Source organism: Ranitomeya variabilis, chromosome 1 (assembly GCF_051348905.1).
Source record: "Ranitomeya variabilis isolate aRanVar5 chromosome 1, aRanVar5.hap1, whole genome shotgun sequence".
NCBI lineage: Eukaryota > Metazoa > Chordata > Amphibia > Anura > Dendrobatidae > Ranitomeya > Ranitomeya variabilis.
Window position 1 is genome coordinate 120,207,561 of NC_135232.1, and position 22,089 is coordinate 120,229,649.

At 43.3% G+C, this 22,089-nt stretch overlaps 1 protein-coding gene across 1 annotated transcript in view; it reads left to right on the forward strand.

The window, feature by feature from the left end:
• The window catches only part of LOC143807249 (V-type proton ATPase subunit S1-like protein), a 100,127-nt gene that overhangs the window by 68,388 nt on the left and 9,650 nt on the right, over positions 1-22,089 (forward strand). Inside the window, exons 4-5 of the mRNA XM_077288600.1 lie at positions 1,283-1,524; positions 6,892-6,942. Coding sequence (XP_077144715.1) covers positions 1,283-1,524; positions 6,892-6,942 — 293 coding nt within the window. The remainder of the gene's footprint in view (positions 1-1,282; positions 1,525-6,891; positions 6,943-22,089) is intronic.

A 22,089-nucleotide genomic window follows, 5' to 3' on the forward strand; every position in this document is an offset into this window, starting at 1 on the left:
GATGGGGTCATATTATACAGGGCTTATAAATATAGAGGACTACATGGCAGCAGTTTTACTAGTTCTCTAGTGATAAGTTATGCTGCTGACAAAACAGTGATTTTATCAAATCTACATAAAGCAGCCCAGTAAGTGACAAATCGCTGGAATCAGTGTCTCCTTCTCTACATTATTCGGCTCTTACAGTAGGTACCAAAAACCTGATGACAGATCTCTTTAAAATCCACACCTCAAGTCAATTCTCATAAAATCCCATTCTCTATATTGCTGTTTCACTAAGCTTTGGTTTTCCACCATGTGTGAGCATTCCTAAAGGGAACCTGTCACCAGTTTTTTCATGTCTGAACTAAGACTACCACCTTAATCACCACCTGTAAAAAATAGGGCTATGTAACGCTCTGATTTTCTCTATATACCCCCAAAAACCTTTTGAAATTCTCTCGCGCTTTATGTAAATTTGTAAATTCTGATGGTCCTGTCCGATAGGCGGCCTTGCGGTGGCATCTATCCCTCCTCCCGGCTGCTGATCACCGTTCTCCTGCTCTGATTGACATGACGCAGGAGGCCCCATCCACATAGCTGGGCGAAATCTCACGCCTGCACTGTTTGCTTTGCCCTACTATGCCAGAGCCTAAAACATAAGAGCACATGCACCCTTATGTTTTAGGCCCGTAATAGGGCAGAGCAAAGTGTGCAGGTATGAGCCGATGATGTTTTTGTGCAGGTGCGAGGTTTCGCCTGGCTATATGGATCACGCAGGAGGCCTCATGATCATGAGCATCAGTCACAGCAGGAGAATGGTGAACAGCAGCCGGGAGGCAGGTGCAAGGTTTTGCCTGGCTATATGGATGACACAGGAGGCCTCATGATCATGAGCATCGGTCACAGCAGGAGAATGGTGAACAGCAGCCGGGAGGCAGGTGCGAGGTTTCGCCTGGCTATATGGATGACACAGGAGGCCTCATGATCATGAGCATCAGTCACAGCAGGAGAATGGTGAACAGCAGCCGGGAGAAAGGACGCCGACCGGACCAGACGATCAGGATTTACACAGAGTGCAGGAGAATTTTAAAAGGTGTTTGCAGGGTATACAGGAGGAGTCAGGGGATTATGTACCCCTTTATGGTATGCAGCACAGGCGCTGATTACGGTGCTAGACTTAGTTCAGACATGGAAAAACTGTTGACAAGTTCCCTTTAATAGCAAGAACGTTTAATACTTTTTATGTCATGTGATATTAATTTCTGTAAGCTTGCATTTGTTACTTTGTGCTTTTATACAGAGTATACGTTACCACATACCAAGAAAAGAAACACTGATTGGAGAAGTGACGAATGAAAGCAATGTACCTCTTTACAGTATCGTCAATGTCACCAGAAATGGCAAAACTTGTATCCTGTTTGGAGTCAAGAGAATAATAATCAGATTTAAGAATAAAACTCGGCTGGACCAGACAAACACAAATTTCAGCCTCTCCAACAATGTGGATGTAGAGAAATCAAACTGCAATGAAGACAATTCCACGTAAGCAAGTATGGATGTAGTTTTCATAAATTGTATCTGCTGTTGCCGTATGAATTGGAGCGTTGTGTCCATAACGTAAAGCATCCCTGACCCCCGAGGTGTGAGCTCATCGGGACTGGACCTTCTTCTACTGCGTCCCTTCTGTACATGGTGTCTGTACATCCCACTCTTCAATGCTGACATTTATTCCTGGTATCCAGAAGTGGACGCAAGGTGTTTTTTTCTATAGCACTGTTGTCTTTCTGTACATGTCTTGTAATGTCTTAGAAGTTGTCAATGTGGATCAAATAATGATTCAAGTTTTGAATGAAAATATTAACATTGTTACTATTTTTTGTTGAATCAACATCAGTATGAAGCTTCCTTCAGGTATCAGTAATTTTGTCTTGTGTTTTATTTTTTTATCAGGGTGTTTGATCAATGTATCCGTTTTTACCATCAGAGTTTCATTAGTTTTTCTAAAATGAAAGAAAATGATGGTGGTTTTTGTTCAATTGGAGATGGTTCAATCTATTAAAAACTGACTGCACATTGATAGCATTCGAGTGCTGTCCAATTTTTTTTAACCAAACCATATAGCTTGATCCAACACTCAATATTGGACAAGTCTCCTTGCTTTTGTGTGTGTAATAATTATAGGGGATAACTCAGGAGACTCTTTGCGTGGAACAAGACAACTACAGGACACAGTTTTATAAGTGGTAAAGTCTATATTATCACACGGTGATTCAAACAGGTGCAGAGAGAAACTCAAGTCCACAACACTTGGTGTAAATATTAAACGCAGCTTAGCAGTCTATAGGAAACTTCAGAGGAAAATGCAATCAAGCAGAAAGTCTATGAAGCACAGTTATTCTTGAGGATACTTGACACAAATAAATCCTTGTCTTAGTCCAAACACAGATAGATAAGCTTATAAGGCAGTTCAAATCATATCTTAGCTCAACCAGGGAGGCCTAGTTAATAGTCTCAGGTTTTTGCAGAGCAGCAAACGCTTACATGTCCAGCAAATGCAGATGGAAGTAAACACGAACAGCAGATGAAGGAGGATTACTGGAAACTTGTGTATGCAGCAGGAACTCAGAGCAGAGTAGCAGGATCACCACACAGGTTCACAGGAGCAGGTATATAGCCAGGGAGTAATCAGAGGTCAGGAGCTGGATACAAGGCAGAATACTCTAGCACAGACTGAAGGCTGGGGTGGAGTTTTATAGCAGGAAGACACAGTGCACATGAGACCAAAGACGCCATCTTGGAAAAGGGCAGTAATGCACAAAAGGTAAAAAATGTTCAGAGTCCTGACAGTGTGGCCCATTTGGTCTAAGAAAAAAATCAGACATGTGAAATACCTCATAGAGTATCATAGGCACGAGTGCTATCTGTGAGAAAAACTGACATCTGAAGTCTAGGTTCCTAAGTTCTATGTTCACACACTGTACATCATGTTTGACTGTCCTTTTCATATGTCTTTTTTTAAAATTCAAATAGAACTTGGCTCAATTACTAATATTAATACCATTTTATTCCACCAGTGTTAAACAAATCTGTTTGTCTCTATTTGACAAGCCTACCTCTGATACCATGTATCTGTATTTGTTTTAGTACAACGTCTATGTCTAAAAACAACGTTTTTTTTCTTTTCACATGTATCACATATACTTCGTTGGCGGCCTGGGCCACAACTGGTATATGTGAAGAAATGTGCTTTAACCTACTGTCATGAATATAGATCGCAGGTCCTCTTTGGGTCCTGCTTGGTGATTAGCTTGAGTGAAGCATATTGATTAGCACTTGGTTAAAAAAAAAAGTTATTTTTTGATCCTGCAAGTGTAGGAAGCCGGGGCCAGGGCTGCTGTCATGGCCGGCAGTAACCCCTGTATCGCCCCCTCCCAGCACAAGATCATGTTTTCTTCACTGAGTACCTCGGTGCTGTTTCTCCGTGTCATCTGGGGTCTTCCAGCGTCTCCAGGCACAAAGTGTATTCTCTACAGACGGCTCCGCAATTAAAGAGTCACAGTCCAGCAATGCTTTCCCTTGCCTCTTCTCTCTGCCGCTAAGCCTGTCCCCGGGATGGTTCGTTTCCTCCAGTCCCTCTGTGTCCTCAATGCCCAGAATTTCTGCTTCTCATGGGGCTGCCGTTTCGCACCGGTCCTTAGAATAGCGACCCACGCAAAAATCTGCCACATCTTGGATACCTTGCTCCCTTTCTGCTTAGCCTTCTGTTGTGAATTCCATTCTTGAACTCCCTCCTGTGGTCATGAATGGTACTTCAGCGAGTTCTGTTCGTGGACTCCCTCTGGTGGCTGTGAGTGGAACTGCTCGTTCTGAGGTTGTGTCCTCAGCTGCCCTCGTTTGCGGCTAGGCTGGCTTCTCTATTTAACTCCACTCAGATCGTTACTCCATGCCAGCTGTCAATGTATCGGTACTGGTTCAGATCTCTCTCGGATCTTTCTGATGACCTGTCTACTCCAGCATAAGCTAAGTCCCTGCTGGTTCATTTGTTGTTCATTGGTGTACTAATATGTTTCTTAGTGCTTTCTAAGTTCTTGTCCAGCTTGCTACCATGATATTGCCTTGCTAGCTGGAAGCTCTGGGTTGCAGAGTGGCACCTCCGCACCGTGAGTCGGTGCGGGGGTCTTTTTGCACACTCTGCGTGGCTTTTTGTAGTTTTTTGTGCTGACCGCATAGATTCCTTTCCTATCCTCAGTCTATCTAGTAAGTCCGGCCTCCTTTGCTGAAACCTGTTTCATCCCTGTGTTTGTGACTTTCCTCTTAACTCACAGTTAATATATGTGGGGGGCTGCCTTTACCTTTTTGGGGAATTTTTCTGAGGCAAGTTAAGGCTTATTTTCCAATCTTTAGGGGTAGTTAGCTCTTAGGCTGTGAAGAGGCATCTAGGGAGAGTTAGGTACGCTCCACAGCTATTTCTAGTGTGTGTGTTAGGATTAGGATTTGCGGTCAGCAGAGTTCCCACTTCCCAGAGCTTGTCCTGTCTTTCAGTTTAACCATCAGGTCATTCCAGGTGCACCTAACCACCAGGTCCATAACAGCCTTCTTCCCGCATCACTGCAGTCCCACTTATACTGCACCCCTATCTCTGGTATCACTGTGCTTTGTTCTGTATGGCCCCCTGGATACTGACTGCTGGGCCCGCTCTTCTAACAAACGTTACAGGGCATGGTGTTGCTCTTGGCTAGCCAGCCCTGTGTTCCACACAGACGCCCTTGCCCCAACTGCCTTTACCTGAGAAAACCTTACTGCTTATCCCATTGTGTCCCTCCTACAATTAACTATTTGCTATCCATCTCGTGGCCAACTTGGGGTATTACTCCCCTAGCACTATACCTAATGAAAGGCCTGGGTACTCACTTTCACTATCATGCAATAACTGTGCAAAACATGTAGACAATCAGACACATATACATTAGGACACTAATGGTAATACACGTTATTAGTGTAGCAGTACCAAAAATACAGTAGTGATACTGCTACACTATTTGGTGTATTATCACATTAAAGTAAACATATTAAAGGCATAAAACATATCAATATCACAACCATTACACAGGGATCCAATATGGCTCTAATCTCAGCTGCTGCATCTTGCTGCCAATCCCTTCCATTATTTAGACTCACTCCTAGCTCTCTCCTATGCCAGTTATAGGTTTTCTTTGCTGACCTCTCTGGAGACGTTGTTCCAGTTAAAGCTGTGGAGTTCCATCTGCTATTTGATTTCTCCCTATTTGTCTCTCCCCCGTGTTTTCTTACCGTAGTAGTGAGACTAATGTCTTGTTGCCCTGCTCATTAGTCGGGGTTAGCTCACGGCTAGCCAGAGCTTAGGCATGTGATTGCGCCCAGGGGGAAGGCCCCGTCTATGGCATTAGGAAGCGCAGGGTTCCATCTCAGGTGAGTGTTTAGGGGTCTTCCTCCTCCCCTCTCCCTATTGTCAGGGCTTCCTTTAAATTTTTCCAGGGTTTTTCCCCTTTTGCACCACACAAGGGGCATTCTCTTGCCCCGGTGTGATACCCACATTGTTCTCACTGAGGAAATCTCCAGCTTCATCCTCCTCCTCCTCCTTCAGTCTGACAGTTTTATAGCAGTGCACAGAAATTGATTGCATCCAACTGCAAAATAAACATTCAGGAGGATGAACTTGGAGATAACTCCCTTTGTGTTCAGTTAGGAAAATATGTATTTCTTCACAGATGACAGCCGGGCTTCCGACCACAGACAGGGGTATGTGTAATACAGCTCTTGTCAGTTGAGATGTAGGTGAGCTGTATGTCTTCAGTCTGCAGTCTGTCTTGACATGTGACTAGGACGGGCTGCAGTTTAAATTATATCAGGGAGGCCATTTTATCTCATTTTTGGAGAATCCCTTTAACTGTTACATCATATGAATAATCAAGTGAACTGTGTTTGAAATGCAGGGAGTGGTGTTTGCTCTTGTATTGAAATTGCTAGTAGATTTAGTTATGTCTTACCTTATGATTTGTAACTAGGCCATATTGTAAGTTTTCATAGTTTTTTTGTAAACTAAAACCAGTATTTGCACATAAACAAATAAACAGAAAAAATATAATGGAAAGATTCACAGCTCTTCTGTATTTTGGAGATAGAGGCCCTGGTGGTGCTGCGGCCTCTGTTGGACCTGGCGACAACTATGGGCTCTTCCTGTGACAATGGTGGGGGTCGGGTTGGACTACCTTGCAGCAGATTTACTAGTCCTCTAGTGATGATCTCCTGCTGATAAACCATTGATTTTTATAAAAACTACAGCAAGCAGCCCAATAAGTGACTCATCACTGGAATCAAATCTCATATAAAGGTATTCAAAGTTAATAGACACTCACTGGTCACTTTTTTGCTCCTCTCACCTATTCTCCAGAACAGACAGTGGCTGCTAACAGCTGTAAATCATTCAGCTGCGGCAAGAAAAACTAAATCTCCGAGCACTAAAAAATACTCAGAGGACCCCCGAGCATGCTCGAGAAATCTCAAGTAACGAGTATATTCGCTCATCACTAAAAGTGACCTAAAAAGATCGGAATTTATGAATTGGACCCAGAGGGATTTCAGTGAGTTTATAGATCATCACTGATCATTTGAGGTCCAGCAGCAGGATAACTGGTGGTCAGCTGATTGTCAGGGGAGTTTTATCAGCAGCCGGTGGAGTTTGCACCAATTCTTTGTGTTGAAGTTGGAATTACTGTTATTAAAACTGTTCTTAGTTTTCTACTAAAATTACAGTCAATTAGCTCTGAAGTGGTTCCTCTAATTACTGGTAATGGCTCACCACCCTTAAATATTGTATTTCAGTCATATGCACATTACTTTATTGACTTATGTTTATTTTCTTATTTGCAGACTTACTCTAAAGTTTTTCAAAGTTAGACACTTAAAGGGACTTGCCTTAAGGTAAGCCATGATTATGTATTCTGGAATTAAATGTAAGCCAATCGATCACTGACTGTATACAATGCCACATCTCTTTGTCACCTTCAGTACTTTGGTTGTAGAATAATTTGGGTTAATATGTGATGTTACCTAATTTCCTCATTCTGATTTCAAAATACTCAGTAATGTGGGCTGAAAGGGTTTTTCATGTTATAACTAGTGATGAGCGAGCACTAAAATGCTCGGGTACTCGTTACTCGAGTCAGGCAAATCGTAATGCTTGGCTGCTTGACCTGAGTAATGAGTATAATGGAAGATAATGGGAAATTCGAGCATTTTTGCGGCGGCCCCCCTGGAGGTCTAGAAGGGGTCTAAAATTTCTGAAAACGATGGAAACCGCGCTGAAATGGCATGGGAAAAGCATGGGGAAGACCCTTGAAAGCATCTTTGAATCCTAGGTTGGTGCTGAGAACAATGTTTTCAGATTATTACGCCACTTTTACGGACTGACAATAAAACATACAAAACCGCACTTAAAATGGATTTGACTGGAAAAAATGTAAAACATTCTTTCCAGGATACTAACTTGCATATAAGGCAAAATAAATAAAAGAAAATGCTCCTCCACACCTTGGGCTATGTATACACGCAGTGTTTTTGCTGCGCTTTGCACGTTTGCATTGCCTTAAAGAAATATTCAACAGGAAATTTAATTTTATCATTTTATTACCTCATCTGTCCATGTGGTGTGTGAGGCATGATCAGACACATTGAAAGTCACAATTTTTTTTCAGGACTATCACCTGGCCCCCACTATTTTTAGAGAGTCAGCAGGTGTCTTGTGGACAGATAAGACCAAGATAGAGTATTTTGGTAAATCACATCATTGTACTGTTTACTGTAAATGGAATGAGGGCTACAAATAAAAGAATATAGTAGTTACAGTCAAATATGATGGAGGTTAAAAGATATTTTGGGATTGTTTTACTACCTCTTGTCCTGGGTGCCTTGACTGTGTGCAATGCATCATGAAATGTGAAGATTCCGAAAGGATTTTGGGTTGCAACTTAGTGTCCGGGGTCAGAAAGCTGGGTTTGCATTCTAGGACATGGGTCTTCCAGCAGGACAATGACCCCAAACATACTTCAAGAAGCACCCAGAAATTGATGGAAACAAAGTACTATCGAGTTCAGAAGTGGTAATTCCAGCTCCAGTAACGTAAAGTCTCCCACCACTACCTTTTACATACAGATGCTAGAAACTGTGAATGAACACATTAAATCTGTTAATTTGGCTAGCTTTGATGAATTTCTGAGTCCAGAACACCGTAAAAAACATGAATCGGTCAATAAACGTAAGCAAACAAACAGCAATAAGGCTTAGAATTTGTAAGCCAATAATCCCTGACTAGGTGCCTGTCATACACTATTCATACTGCCATACCTCACCATAGACAAATTGCAGATGAGTGGTATTATAGAATATAAAAGGGATTTGAATTGGCCCTAAAGTTTTTTTACGCGGCAGCAACAAACTCTGGAGTAACACAAGTAACACTGCCAGCTTTGATGAATTTCTGAGTACAAATTACTGTAAAAAAAATGAAATCGGTCAATGAGTCCAAGAAAGAAGCAGCAGCAAGTCTTAAAATTTACAAGGCAATAATCCGTACTGCTACACCTCACTGTAGATGAAGTGGAGATAAGAGCGGTATTATTATAACAGAATAGAATCTACTGTATATGAATTAGTCCTGAAAAAAGTGATTAGTTTAATGTAGCAGCATCAAGGACTGTTATTTACTCAACCCTGCTTAGGAATATAGTGGAGCATTTTGCATCTACTCAGCCGGATATGGAGGATATCAGGATCTTCTGTATCTGTCCCAGCTTTGAAATCCTGTATGCAGTGTGAGAACTCCCTATGGGATGACCACCTGACAGCCCACAACAAGGCACTGGATCATATACTAATAGAACCCATCGGCTCTTTTGGGTTAAAAAAAACTTCCCTCAAATAGAAGCTGGATCCACAGAAAAACATTTATTCCCATTACTAAGGAGTGGGTCTCCTACACCGGTAAAGCATATGCACTAAGTGCAAGGGACATAAAAAATTAGAAGGAGGCACTCCAGTACCACTTGGAAGAGAAGTAGTGGAGGGCCTTATAAAACATTTTTTTCCCCTAATTAACCCCTTTACCCCCAAGGGTGGTTTGCACGTTATGGACCGGGCCAATTTTTACAATTCTGACCACTGTCCCTTTATGAGGTTATAACTCTGGAATGCTTCAATGGATCCCAGTGATTCTGACATTGTTTTCTCGTGACATATTGTACTTCATGATAGTGGTAAAATTTCTTTGGTATTACCTGCGTTTATTTGTGAAAAAAACGGAAATTTGGCGAAAATTTTGAAAATTTCGCAATTTTCCAACTTTGAATTTTTATGCAATTAAATCACAGAGATATGTCACACAAAATACTTAATAAGTAACATTTCCCACATATCTACTTTACATCAGCACAATTTTGGAACCAACATTTTTTTTTGTTAGGGAGTTATAAGGGTTAAAAGTTGACCAACAATTTCTCATTTTTACAACACCATTTTTTTTTAGGGACCACATCTCATTTGAAGTCATTTTGAGGGGTCTATATGATAGAAAATACCCAAGTATGACACCATTCTAAAAACTGTACCCCTCAAGGTGCTCAAAACCACATTCAAGAAGTTTATTAACCCTTCAGGTGTTTCACAGGAATTTTTGGAATGTTTAAATAAAAATGAACATTTAACTTTTTTTTACAAAAAATTTAATTCAGCTCCAATTTGTTTTATTTTACCAAGGATAACAGGAGAAAATGGACCCCAAACGTTGTTGTACAATTTGTCCTGAGTACGCCGATACCCCATATGTGGGGGTAAACCACTGTTTGGGCGCATGGCAGAGCTCGGAAGGGAAGGAGCGCCGTTTGACTTTTCAATGCTAAATTGACAGGAATTGAGATGGGACGCCATGTTGCGTTTGGAGAGCCACTGATGTGCCTAAACATTGAAACCCCCCACAAGTGACACCATTTTGGAAAGTAGACCCCATAAGGAACTTATCTAGATGTGTGGTGAGCACTTTGACCCACCAAGGGCTTCACAGAAGTTTATAATGCAGAACCGTAAAAATAAAAAATCATTTTTTTTCGCAAAAATTATATTTTCGCCCCCAATTTTTTATTTTCCCAAGGGTAAGAGAAGAAATTGGACCCCAAAAGTTGTTGTACAATTTGTCCTGAGTACGCTGATACCCCAAATGTGGGGGTAAACCACTGTTTGGGCGCATGGGAGAGCTCGGAAGGGAATGAGCGCCGTTTGACTTTTCAATGCAAAATTGACAGGAATTGAGATGGGACGCCATGTTGCGTTTGGAGAGCCACTGATGTACCTAAACATTGAAAAACCCCCCACAAGTGACACCATTTTGGAAAGTAGACCCCCTAAGGAACTTATCTAGATGTGTGGTGAGCACTTTGACCCACCAAAGGCTTCACAGAAGTTTATAATGCACAGCCGTAAAAATAAAACAAACATTTTTTCCCACAAAAATTATTTTTTAGCCCCCAGTTTTGTATTTTTCCGAGGGTAACAGGAGAAATTGGACCCCGAAAGTTGTTGTCCAATTTGTCCAGAGTGCGCTGATACCCCATATGTGTGGGGGAACCACCGTTTGGGCGCATGGGAGGGCTCGGAAGGGAAGGAGCGCCATTTGGAATGCAGACTTAGATGGAATGGTCTGCAGGCGTCACATTGCGTTTGCAGAGCCCCTAATGTACCTAAACAGTAGAAACCCCCCACAAGTGACACCATTTTTGAAAGTAGACCCCCTAAGGAACTCATCTAGATGTTCACTACAGTTTATAACGCAGAGCCGTGCAAATAAAAAATATTTTTTTTCCACAAAAATTATTTTTTAGCCCCCAGTTTTGTATTTTTCCAAGGGTAACAGGAGAAATTGGACCCTAAATATTGTTGTCCAATTTGTCCTGAGTACGCTGATACCTGATATGTGGGGGGGAATTACCGTTTGAGCGCATGGCAGAGCTCGGAAGGGAAGGAGCATCATTTGGAATGCAGACTTAGATGGATTGGTCTGCAGGCATTACATTGCGTTTGCAGAGCCCCTAATGTACCTAAACAGTAGAAACCCCCCACAAGTGACCCCATATTGGAAACTAGACCCCCCAACGAACTTATCTAGATGTGTTTTGAGAACTTTGAGCCCCCAAGTGTTTCACTACAGTTTATAACGCAGAGCCGTGAAATTAAAAAATCTTTTTTTTCCCACAAAAATTATTTTTTAGCAACCAGTTTTGTATTTTTCCAAGGGTAACAGGAGAACTTGGACCCCAAAAGTTGTTGTCCAATTTGTCCTCAGTACGCTGATACCCCATATGTTGGGGTAAACCCCTGTGTGGGCACACGGGAGAGCTCGGAAGGGAAGGAGCACTGTTTTACTTTTTCAACGCAGAATTGGCTGGAATTGAGATCAGACGCCATGTCGCGTTTGGAGAGCCCCTGATGTGCCTAAACAGTGGAAACCCCCCAATTATAACTGAAACCCTAACACACCCCTAACCCTAATCCCAACGGTAACCCTAACCATACCTCTAACCCAGACACACCCCTAACCCTAATCCCAACCCTATTCCCAACCGTAAATGTAATCCAAACCCTAACCCTAACTTTAGCCCCAACCCTAACTGTAGCCTTAACCCTAGCCCCAACCCTAACCCTAGCCCTAACCCTAGCCCTAACCCTAGCCCTAACTCTAGTCCTAACCCTAGCCCTAGCCCTAACCCTAGCCCTAACCCTAGCCCTAACCCTAGCCCTAGCCTTAACCCTAGCCCCAACCCTATCCCTAGCCCTAACCCTAGCCCTAACCCTAACCCTAACCCTTGTTAATTCCATTCTCGGGCTCCCTCCTGTGGTCGTGAATGGTACTTTGGTGAGTTCTGTCCTTGGACACCCTCTGGTGGCTTTGAGTGGAACTGCTGATCTTTGAGGTTGGCTTTCTCAGCTGCCCTCGTTTATTGCTTCTGCTCGCTTCCCTATTTAACTCTGCCCAGGTCGTTAGTCCATGCCAGCTGTCAATGTCTCAGTACTGGTTCAGATCTCTCTTGGAATTCTCAGATGACCTGACTACTCCAGCAGAAGCTAAGTCCTTGCTAATCATTTGCTGTTCATTGGTTTTTGAATATATTTTTCAGTACATGTTATGTTTCAGTCCAGCCTGCTATTATGATATTTCCTTGCTAGCTGGAAGCTCTGGGGGTGCAGAGCTGCACCACCACACCATGAGTCGGTGTGGAGGTCTTTTTGCATACTCTGCGTGGTTTTTGTAGTTTTTATACTGACCGCATAGTTCCCTTTCCTATCCTCTGTCTTTCCAGAGAAGATTCGGCCTCCTTTGCTAAAATCTGTTTCATTCCTGTGTTTGTCACTTCCCTCTTAACTCACAGTTAATATTTGTGGGGGGCTACCTTTACTTTGGGGAATTTCTCTGAGGCAAGGTAGGCTATTATTTCTATCTTTAGGGGTAGTTAGCTCTTAGGCTGTGAAGAGGCGTCTAGGGAGAGTTAGGTACGCTCCACGGCTATTTATAGTGTGTGTGATAGGATTAGGGATTGCGGTCAGTAGAGTTACCACTCCCTCAGAGCTTGTCCTAGGTTTTCTGTTTTAACCATCAGGTCACTTTGGGTGCTCCTAACCACCAGGTCATAACAGTACAGCTGGCCCACAAAGTGTTAATGCATCTCAAAAGAGGGATAAGAGAAGTTCTGAGTCAATTTTTTTTTCTTTGCAGCCTGTTTTGTCTTTCTTTTCCCCTTAACCTCTGGGTGGTTCAGGACTCAGGTGTATAAATATGGATATTCAAGGTTTGTCCTCTTGTGTGGATCAACTCACTGCTAGGGTACAGAGTATTCAAGATTATGTAGTTCAGAATCCGATGTTAGAGCCTAGAATTCCAATTCCTGATTTGTTTTCTGGGGATAGATCTAAATTTTTGAATTTCAAAAATAATTGCAGACTGTTTCTTGCTCTGAGACCCTGCTCCTCTGGTGATCCCATTCAGCAGGTAAAGATTGTTATTTCTTTGTTGCGTGGTGACCCGCAAGACTGGGCATTCTCCCTTGAGCCAGGAAATCCTGCATTGCTTAATGTGGATGCATTTTTTCTAGTGCTTGGATTGCTTTATGACGAACCTAATTCTGTGGATCAAGCAGAAAAGATCTTGCTGACTGTGTCAGGGTCAGGATGAGGCAGAAGTATATTGCCAGAAGTTTAGAAAGTGGTCTGTGCTTACTCAATGGAATGAGTGTGCCCTGGCAGCAATTCTCAGAAAGGGTCTTTCTGAAGCCCTTAAGGATGTTATGGTGGGGTTCCCCACGCCTGCTGGTCTGAATGAGTCAATGTCTTTGGCCATTCAGGTTGATCGGCGTTTGCGCGAGCGCAAAGTTGTGCACCATTTGGCGGTGTCCTCTGAGCGGAGGCCTGAGCCTATGCAATGTGATAGGACTTTTACCAGAGCTGAACGGCAAGAACACAGACGTCAGAATGGGCTGTGTTTTTACTGTGGTGACTCCTCTCATGCTATCTCTGATTGTCCTAAGCGCACTAAGAGGTTCGCTAGGTCTGTCACCATTAGTACTTTGCAGCCTAAATTTCTCTTATCTGTTACCCTGATTTGCTCACTGTCGTCCTACTCTGTTATGGCATTTGTGGATTCAGGCGCTGCCCTGAACTTGATGGACTTGGAGTTTGCCAGGCGCTGTGGTTTTTCCTTGGAGCCTTTGCAGAGTCCTATTCCCTTAAGGGGGATTGATGCTACGCCATTGGCCAAGAATAAACCTCAGTACTGGACTCAGCTGACCATGTACATGGCTCCCGCACATCAGGAAAATATCCGCTTTTTGGTGTTGCATAATTTGCATGATGTTGTCGTGTTGGGTTTGCCATGGTTACAGGTTCATGATCCAGTACTGGATTGGAAATCAATGTCTGTGTCTAGTTGGTGTTGTCAAGGAATACATGGTGATATTCCTTTGATGTCAATTTCTTCTTCCACTCCTTCTGAAGTCCCTGAGTTTTTGTCGGATTACCAGGATGTATTTGATGAGCCCAAGTCCAGTGCCCTACCTCCTCATAGGGACTGTGATTGCGCTATTAATTTGATTCCTGGTAGTAAGTTCCCTAAGGGCCGACTGTTCAATTTATCTGTGCCAGAACATGCCGCTATGCGGAGTTATGTAAAGGAGTCCTTGGAGAAAGCGCATATTCGCCCGTCTTCGTCGCCGTTGGGAGCAAGGTTCTTTTTTGTGGCCAAGAAGGATGGCTCTCTGAGACCCTGTATAGATTACCGCCTTCTCAATAAAATCACGGTCAAATTTCAGTACCCTTTGCCTCTGTTGTCTGATTTGTTTGCTCGGATTAAGGGGGCTAGTTGGGTTACCAAGATTGACCTTCGAGGGGTGTATAATCTTGTGCGTATTAAACAGGGCGATGAATGGAAAACAGCATTTAATACGCCCGAGGGCCGTTTTGAGTACCTGGTGATGCCATTCGGGCTTTCTAATGCTCCATCTGTGTTTCAGTCCTTTATGCACGACATCTTCCGGAAGTATCTGGATAGGTTCATGATCGTATTTTTGGATGATATTTTGGTCTTTTCGGATGATTGGGAGTCTCATGTAAGGCAGGTCAGGATGGTGTTCCAGGTCCTTCGTGCTAATGCGTTGTTTGTGAAGGGCTCTAAATGCCTCTTTGGAGTTCAGAAGGTTTCCTTTTTGGGCTTCATTTTTCCCCCTTCTACTATCGAGATGGATCCTGTCAAAGTTCAGGCCATTTATGATTGGACTCAACCTACATCTGTGAAGAGTCTTCAGAAGTTCCTGGGCTTTGCTAATTTTTACCGTCGCTTCATCGCTAATTTTTCTAGTGTGGTTAAGCCTTTGACTGATTTGACGAAGAAAGGCGCTGATGTGGCGAATTGGTCCCCTGCGGCCGTTGAGGCCTTTCAGGAGCTTAAACGTCGTTTCACTTCGGCCCCTGTGTTGCGTCAGCCAGATGTTTTGCTCCCTTTTCAGGTCGAGGTTGATGCTTCTGAGATTGGGGCAGGGGCTGTTTTGTCTCAGAGAAGTTCTGATGGCTCCTTGATGAAGCCATGTGCTTTCTTTTCTAGAAAGTTTTCGCCTGCCGAGCGTAATTATGATGTCGGCAATCGGGAGTTGTTGGCTATGAAGTGGGCATTTGAGGAGTGGCGACATTGGCTTGAGGAAGCCAAACATCGCGTGGTGGTCCTGACTGATCACAAGAATCTGACTTACCTCGAGTCCGCCAAGCGGTTGAACCCTAGACAGGCTCGATGGTCACTGTTTTTCTCCCGTTTCGATTTTGTGGTCTCATACCTTCCGGGATCTAAGATTGTGAAGGCTGATGCCCTTTCTAGGAGTTTTTTACCGGATTCTCCGGGAGTCCCTGAGCCGGCTGGTATTCTTAAAGAGGGGGTGATTCTGTCTGCCATCTCCCCTGATTTGCGGCGGGTGCTGCAGGAGTTTCAGGCTGATAGACCTGACCGCTGCCCAGTGGAGAAACTGTTTGTCCCTGATAGATGGACTAGTAGGGTTATTTCTGAGGTTCATTGTTCAGTGTTGGCTGGTCATCCTGGGATTTTTGGTACCAGAGATTTGGTTGCCAGGTCCTTTTGGTGGCCTTCCTTGTCACGAGATGTGCGTTCTTTTGTGCAGTCCTGTGGGACTTGTGCTCGGGCCAATCCTTGCTGTTCTCGTGCCAGTGGGTTGCTTTTGCCTTTGCCTGTCCTGAAGAGGCCCTGGACACATATTTCCATGGATTTTATTTCTGATCTTTCTGTCTCTCAAAGGATGTCTGTCATCTGGGTGGTTTGTGATCGGTTTTCTAAGATGGTCCATTTGGTACCCTTGCCTAAATTGCCTTCCTCCTCTGATTTGGTTCCATAATTTTTTCAGCATGTGGTTCGTTTGCATGGCATTCCGGAGAACATTGTGTCGGACAGAGGTTCCCAATTTGTTTCTAGGTTTTGGCGGTCCTTTTGTGCTAAGATGGGCATTGATTTGTCTTTTTCTTCAGCGTTCCATCCTCAGACAAATGGCCAAACCGAACGAACCAATCAGACCTTGGAGACCTATCTGAGATGCTTTGTTTCTGCTGATCAGGATGATTGGGTGACCTTCTTGCCATTGGCCGAGTTCGCCCTTAATAATCGGGCTAGTTCTGCTACTTTGGTTTCGCCTTTTTTTTGTAATTCTGGTTTTCATCCTCGTTTTTCTTCAGGGCAGGTTGAGTCTTCTGATTGTCCTGGTGTGGATTCTGTGGTGGACAGGTTGCAACAAATTTGGACTCACGTGGTGGACAATTTGACGTTGTCTCAGGAGAAGGCGCAACGTTTTGCTAACCGCCGTTGCTGTGTTGGTCCCCGACTTCGTGTTGGGGATTTGGTTTGGTTGTCTTCTCGTTATGTTCCTATGAAGGTTTCTTCTCCTAAGTTCAAGCCTCGTTTCATTGGTCCTTATAAGATTTCTGAAATTATCAATCCTGTGTCGTTTCGTTTGGCCCTTCCAACTTCTTTTGCCATCCATAATGTGTTCCATAGGTCGTTGTTGCGGAGATATGTGGCCCCTATGGTTCCTTCCGTTGATCCTCCTGCTCCGGTGTTGGTTGAGGGGGAGTTGGAGTATGTGGTGGAGAAGATTTTAGATTCTCGTATTTCGAGACAGAAGCTGCAGTACCTGGTTAAATGGAAGGGCTATGGTCAGGAGGATAATTCCTGGGTTGTTGCCTCCGATGTCCATGCTGCCGATTTGGTTCGTGCCTTTCATTTGGCTCGTCCTGATCGGCCTGGGGGCTCTGGTGAGGGTTCGCTGACCCCTCCTCAAAGGGGGGGTACTGTTGTGAATTCCGTTCTTGGGCTCCCTCCTGTGGTCGTGAATGGTACTTTGGTGAGTTCTGTCCTTGGACACCCTCTGGTGGCTTTGAGTGGAACTGCTGATCTTTGAGGTTGGCTTTCTCAGCTGCCCTCGTTTATTGCTTCTGCTCGCTTCCCTATTTAACTCTGCCCAGGTCGTTAGTCCATGCCAGCTGTCAATGTCTCAGTACTGGTTCAGATCTCTCTTGGAATTCTCAGATGACCTGACTACTCCAGCAGAAGCTAAGTCCTTGCTAATCATTTGCTGTTCATTGGTTTTTTGAATATATTTTTCAGTACGTTATGTTTCAGTCCAGCCTGCTATTATGATATTTCCTTGCTAGCTGGAAGCTCTGGGGGTGCAGAGCTGCACCACCACACCATGAGTCGGTGTGGAGGTCTTTTTGCATACTCTGCGTGGTTTTTGTAGTTTTTATACTGACCGCATAGTTCCCTTTCCTATCCTCTGTCTTTCCAGAGAAGATTCGGCCTCCTTTGCTAAAATCTGTTTCATTCCTGTGTTTGTCACTTCCCTCTTAACTCACAGTTAATATTTGTGGGGGGCTACCTTTACTTTGGGGAATTTCTCTGAGGCAAGGTAGGCTATTATTTCTATCTTTAGGGGTAGTTAGCTCTTAGGCTGTGAAGAGGCGTCTAGGGAGAGTTAGGTACGCTCCACGGCTATTTATAGTGTGTGATAGGATTAGGGATTGCGGTCAGTAGAGTTACCACTCCCTCAGAGCTTGTCCTAGGTTTTCTGTTTTAACCATCAGGTCACTTCGGGTGCTCCTAACCACCAGGTCATAACACCTAACCCTAGCCCTAACCCTAGCCCCAACCCTAACCCTAGCCCCAACCCTAACCCTAACCCTAATCCTAACCCTAGCCCTAATGGGAAAATGGAAATAAATACGTTTTTTTACTTTTTAAATTTTTCCCTAACTAAGGGGGTGATGAAGGGGGGTTTGATTTACTTTTATAGCGGGTTTTTTAGCGGATTTTTATGATTGGCAGCCGTCACACACTGAAAGACACTTTTTATTGCAAAAAATATTTTTGGCATTACCACATTTTGAGAGCTATAATTTTTCCATATTTGAGACCACAGAGTCATGTGAGGTCTTGTTTTTTGCGGGACGAGTTGACGTTTTTATTGGTAACATTTTTGGACACGTGACATTTTTTGATCGCTTTTTATTCCGATTTTTGTGAGGCAGAATGACCAAAAACCAGCTATTCATGAATTTCTTTTGGGGGAGGCGTTTATACCGTTCCGCGTTTGGTAAAATTGATAAAGCATTTTTATTCTTCGGGTCAGTACGATTACAGCGATATCTCATTTATATCATTTTTTTATGTTTTGGCGCTTTTATATGATAAAAACTATTTTATAGAAAAAATAATTATTTTGGCATCCGTTTTATTCTGAGGACTATAACTTTTTTATTTTTTTGCTGATGATGCTTTATTGCGGCTCTTTTTTTGCGGGACAAAATTACGCTTTCAGCGGTACCATGGTTATTTATATCTGTCTTTTTGTTCGCGTTTTATTCCACTTTTTATTCGGCGGTATGATAATAAAGCGTTGTTTTTTGCCTGTTTTTTTTTTTTTTCTTACGGTGTTTACTGAAGGGGTTAACTAGTGGGACAGTTTTATAGGTTGGGTCGTTACGGACACGGCGATACTAAATATGTGTACTTTTATTGTTTGTTTTTTTTTATTTAGATAAAGAAATGTATTTATGGGAATAATATATATATATTTTTTCTTTATTTAGGAATTTTTTTTTTTTTTTTTTTTTTACACATGTGGAAATTTTTTTTTTAAACTTTTTTACTTTTTCCCAGGGGGGGACATCACAGATCGGTGATCTGACAGCTTGCACAGCACTCTGTCAGATCACCGATCTGACTTAGAGCACTGCAGGCTTACCAAGCGCCTGCTCTGAGCAGGCACTCGGTAAGCCACCTCCCTCCCTGCAGGACACGGATGCCGCGGCCATCTTGGATCTTGGACCTGCAGCGAGGAAGGAGGTAGGAGACCCTCGGAGCAACGCGATCACATCGCGTTGCTGCGGGGGTCTCAGGGAAGCCCGCAGGGAGCCCCCTCCCTGCGCGATGCTTCCCTATACCGCCGGCACACCGCGATCATGTTTGATCGCAGTGTGCCGGGGGTTAATGTGCCGGGGGTGGTCCGTGACCGCTCCTGGCACATAGCGCCGGATGTCAGCTGCGATAGGCAGCTGACACCCGGCCGCGATCGGCCGCGCTCCCCCCGTGAGCGCGGCCGATCGCGCTGGACGTACTATTCCGTCCTTGGGAAGTAGGGCCCACCCCACATGGACGGAATAGTACGTCCAATGACAGAAAGGGGTTAAGGAGTGGATATCCTAGACTGGTAATGTGCATGCACTAAGTGCATGGGCTAAAAAACATTTATCTCTTGTGTATATATATAAATTGTCAATGTTGATATGGTTATGGAGGAGGATGACATAAAAAAGATGAAATCCTGAAGCGTGTACCCATCTTTGAATGGGAAGTGGTGCATAGGAATAACCAGAGAAAAAAAAACACTAGATTTGAGTTTATGTTCCACTGCTGTCATCCAGCGGTGTAGAGAAGTTTGGCCCAATCTAGTTAGCCCTTCTTCATTCTGATAAGTCAGCCTGTCAGCATTTTCAGTTGACAGGAGGATTCACCTATTGGTTATAATTCCACCAGCGGCACTAAAAACCAGCCCTGAAAAATCGCTAGCAGCAGAGCTTTTTTTTTTTTTTTATAAATGCCATATAAAATTTTACTGGTCAGAAAAATTGCAGTGTCACAATGCCAGGAAAATTTGACCAGTTCAGATGGATGTATAAGAATGCAGTATTAATAAGGCAATGCAATTTTTTTTAACTATTTTTTTTTTTTTGGGGGGGGGAGGTTTGAGGCCCAACTCTACCATGATAAATACTGTATAAAATTTACAGCTCAAAACAAATGCAGCATTACAAAGCCAGGCAAATTTGCACACTTCAGATGGACATATAAGACTGCAGTAACAATATAACCAGTCTGGCTACATGCTTTTGATGCATAACTGTCGCAGTAAAAATGGTTTATAATATTTCCCTGCTCAGAACAATTTGCGGGATTAAGAGTAAAAATGAATATTATTAGCACTGAGAAGGGATTTTGGTATCAGTTGCAGGCTGCAGCATAAAGGACATGCAATTCACCCTATCCTGTCCTACACAGTCCCTTCAGCAGAATCTTTCCCAAAGTGTTGCTAACAGCAGTATTATCACTGATTATCATTAGCCCTAAGAAGGGCTGTTGTACTTAAAAGAAATATAAATGTGGTTGAATCCCTGGCTAGTACACAGCTACAATTCTGTCCCTCTCTCACCAGCACCTCTCCCTACGCTTCCTGTGTCTGGGGTACAGTGTGCTAAGTATGACATCACTGGTCTTATATAGACCTGATGACGCTATGCGGCCATCCAATCACAGTAATGGCACAACCAAGAAGGGATGCGGTATTATAGTGACTAGCAGGCAATCCCCACATCATCATACTCTGTCTAAAAAGCACCAAACATGCGTGGCGGGGACTCGATCTCCCACTCGAGCATTAAAAATGTCATGGCCGAGTAAGAAGCATCTCGAGCACACTGATGATTGAGTGAGTAATGAGTAGTAACGAGCATGCTCGCTCATCACTAGTTATAACCTTTCTGTCATATTTGACTTCTGGGGTTCCCCATAATCCCTAAACAGAGGACAGTATGTCTCTTTCACAAAACGATGAAAAGGTATACAAGGATGGCCGGGGGCAGGGTCGGACTGGGGTGCCTAGGGCCCACCAGGGGAATTGACTCTAGGGGCCCACCCTATGGCTACCATAAACGGTTTTATTACTTTTCATTTTTTTGCCTCTCTCACTAAAACGTGAGCTTTTTAGCAAGCTGTACAGTGTGCAAAAGGGATTGGTATTGTGCACTGTACTATATCAAAGTGTTTCTTGTTAAGTAATTTATTGATTGTAGTTAACAGAATCTGCTATTTAAAATCAGTAGTAGTTTTTCTCACACATAGAAATCCCTTGTCCTAGGTGAATTACCAAGTCCGTAAGCCAACGTAAACAATATTCAAAGTGAAGCAAAATTTATCTAGCATTTTCAAGTGAAAAACTTTAATAAAATTAATCCACCTCTGTCACCATCTATCCACCCATATAAGGTCTTTTACAATTGTCTTGGGAAATACCCTATAAGAATCAATATGTAGTGGTGTAAAACATACCGTATATACTCGAGTATAAGCCGACCCGAGTATAAGCCGACCCCCCCTAATTTTGCCACAAAAAAAACTGGGAAAACTTATTGACTCGAGTATAAGCCTAGGGTGGGAAATGCAGCAGCAGCTACTGGTAAATTAAAAAAATAAAAATAGATACCAATAAAAGTAAAATTAATTTAGACATAAGTAGGTTAAGTGTTTTTGAATATCCATATTGAATCAGGAGCCCCATATAATGCTCCATACAGTTCATGATGGGCCCCATAAGATGCTCCATACAAAATACGCCCCATATAATACTCCATACAGTTTATGATGGGCCCCATAAGATGCTCCATATTAAAATATGTCCCATATAATGCTGCGCAAATGTTGATTATGACCCCATAAGATGCTCCATAGACACACTTGCCCCATATAATGCTCCACAAATGCGGATTATGGCCCCATAAGATGATCCATAGAGATATTTGCCCCATATAATACTGCACATGGCCCCATACAGATATTTGCCCCATATAATGCTGCACATGGCCCCATACAGATATTTGCTCCATATAATGCTGCACATGGCCCCATACAGATATTTGCCCCATATAATGCTGCACATGGCCCCATACAGATATTTGCCCCATATAATGCTGCGCATGGCCCCATAAGATGCTCCATACAGATATTTGCCCCATATAATGAATTTATCATAGGGGATGGGAATTTATCATGGGGGATGGGATCATGGGGGATGGGATGGAGGCTGCACTCACCCTGAAAAAATGTATTGCACTTTAGAAGCAGCACTGCAGGGATAGAAAGAGAGATGCAGTCGGCACTTTCAGGGAGGGTGTCAGGCTCAGCAGCTCACCAAACAGCCGTCGCTACAGTCT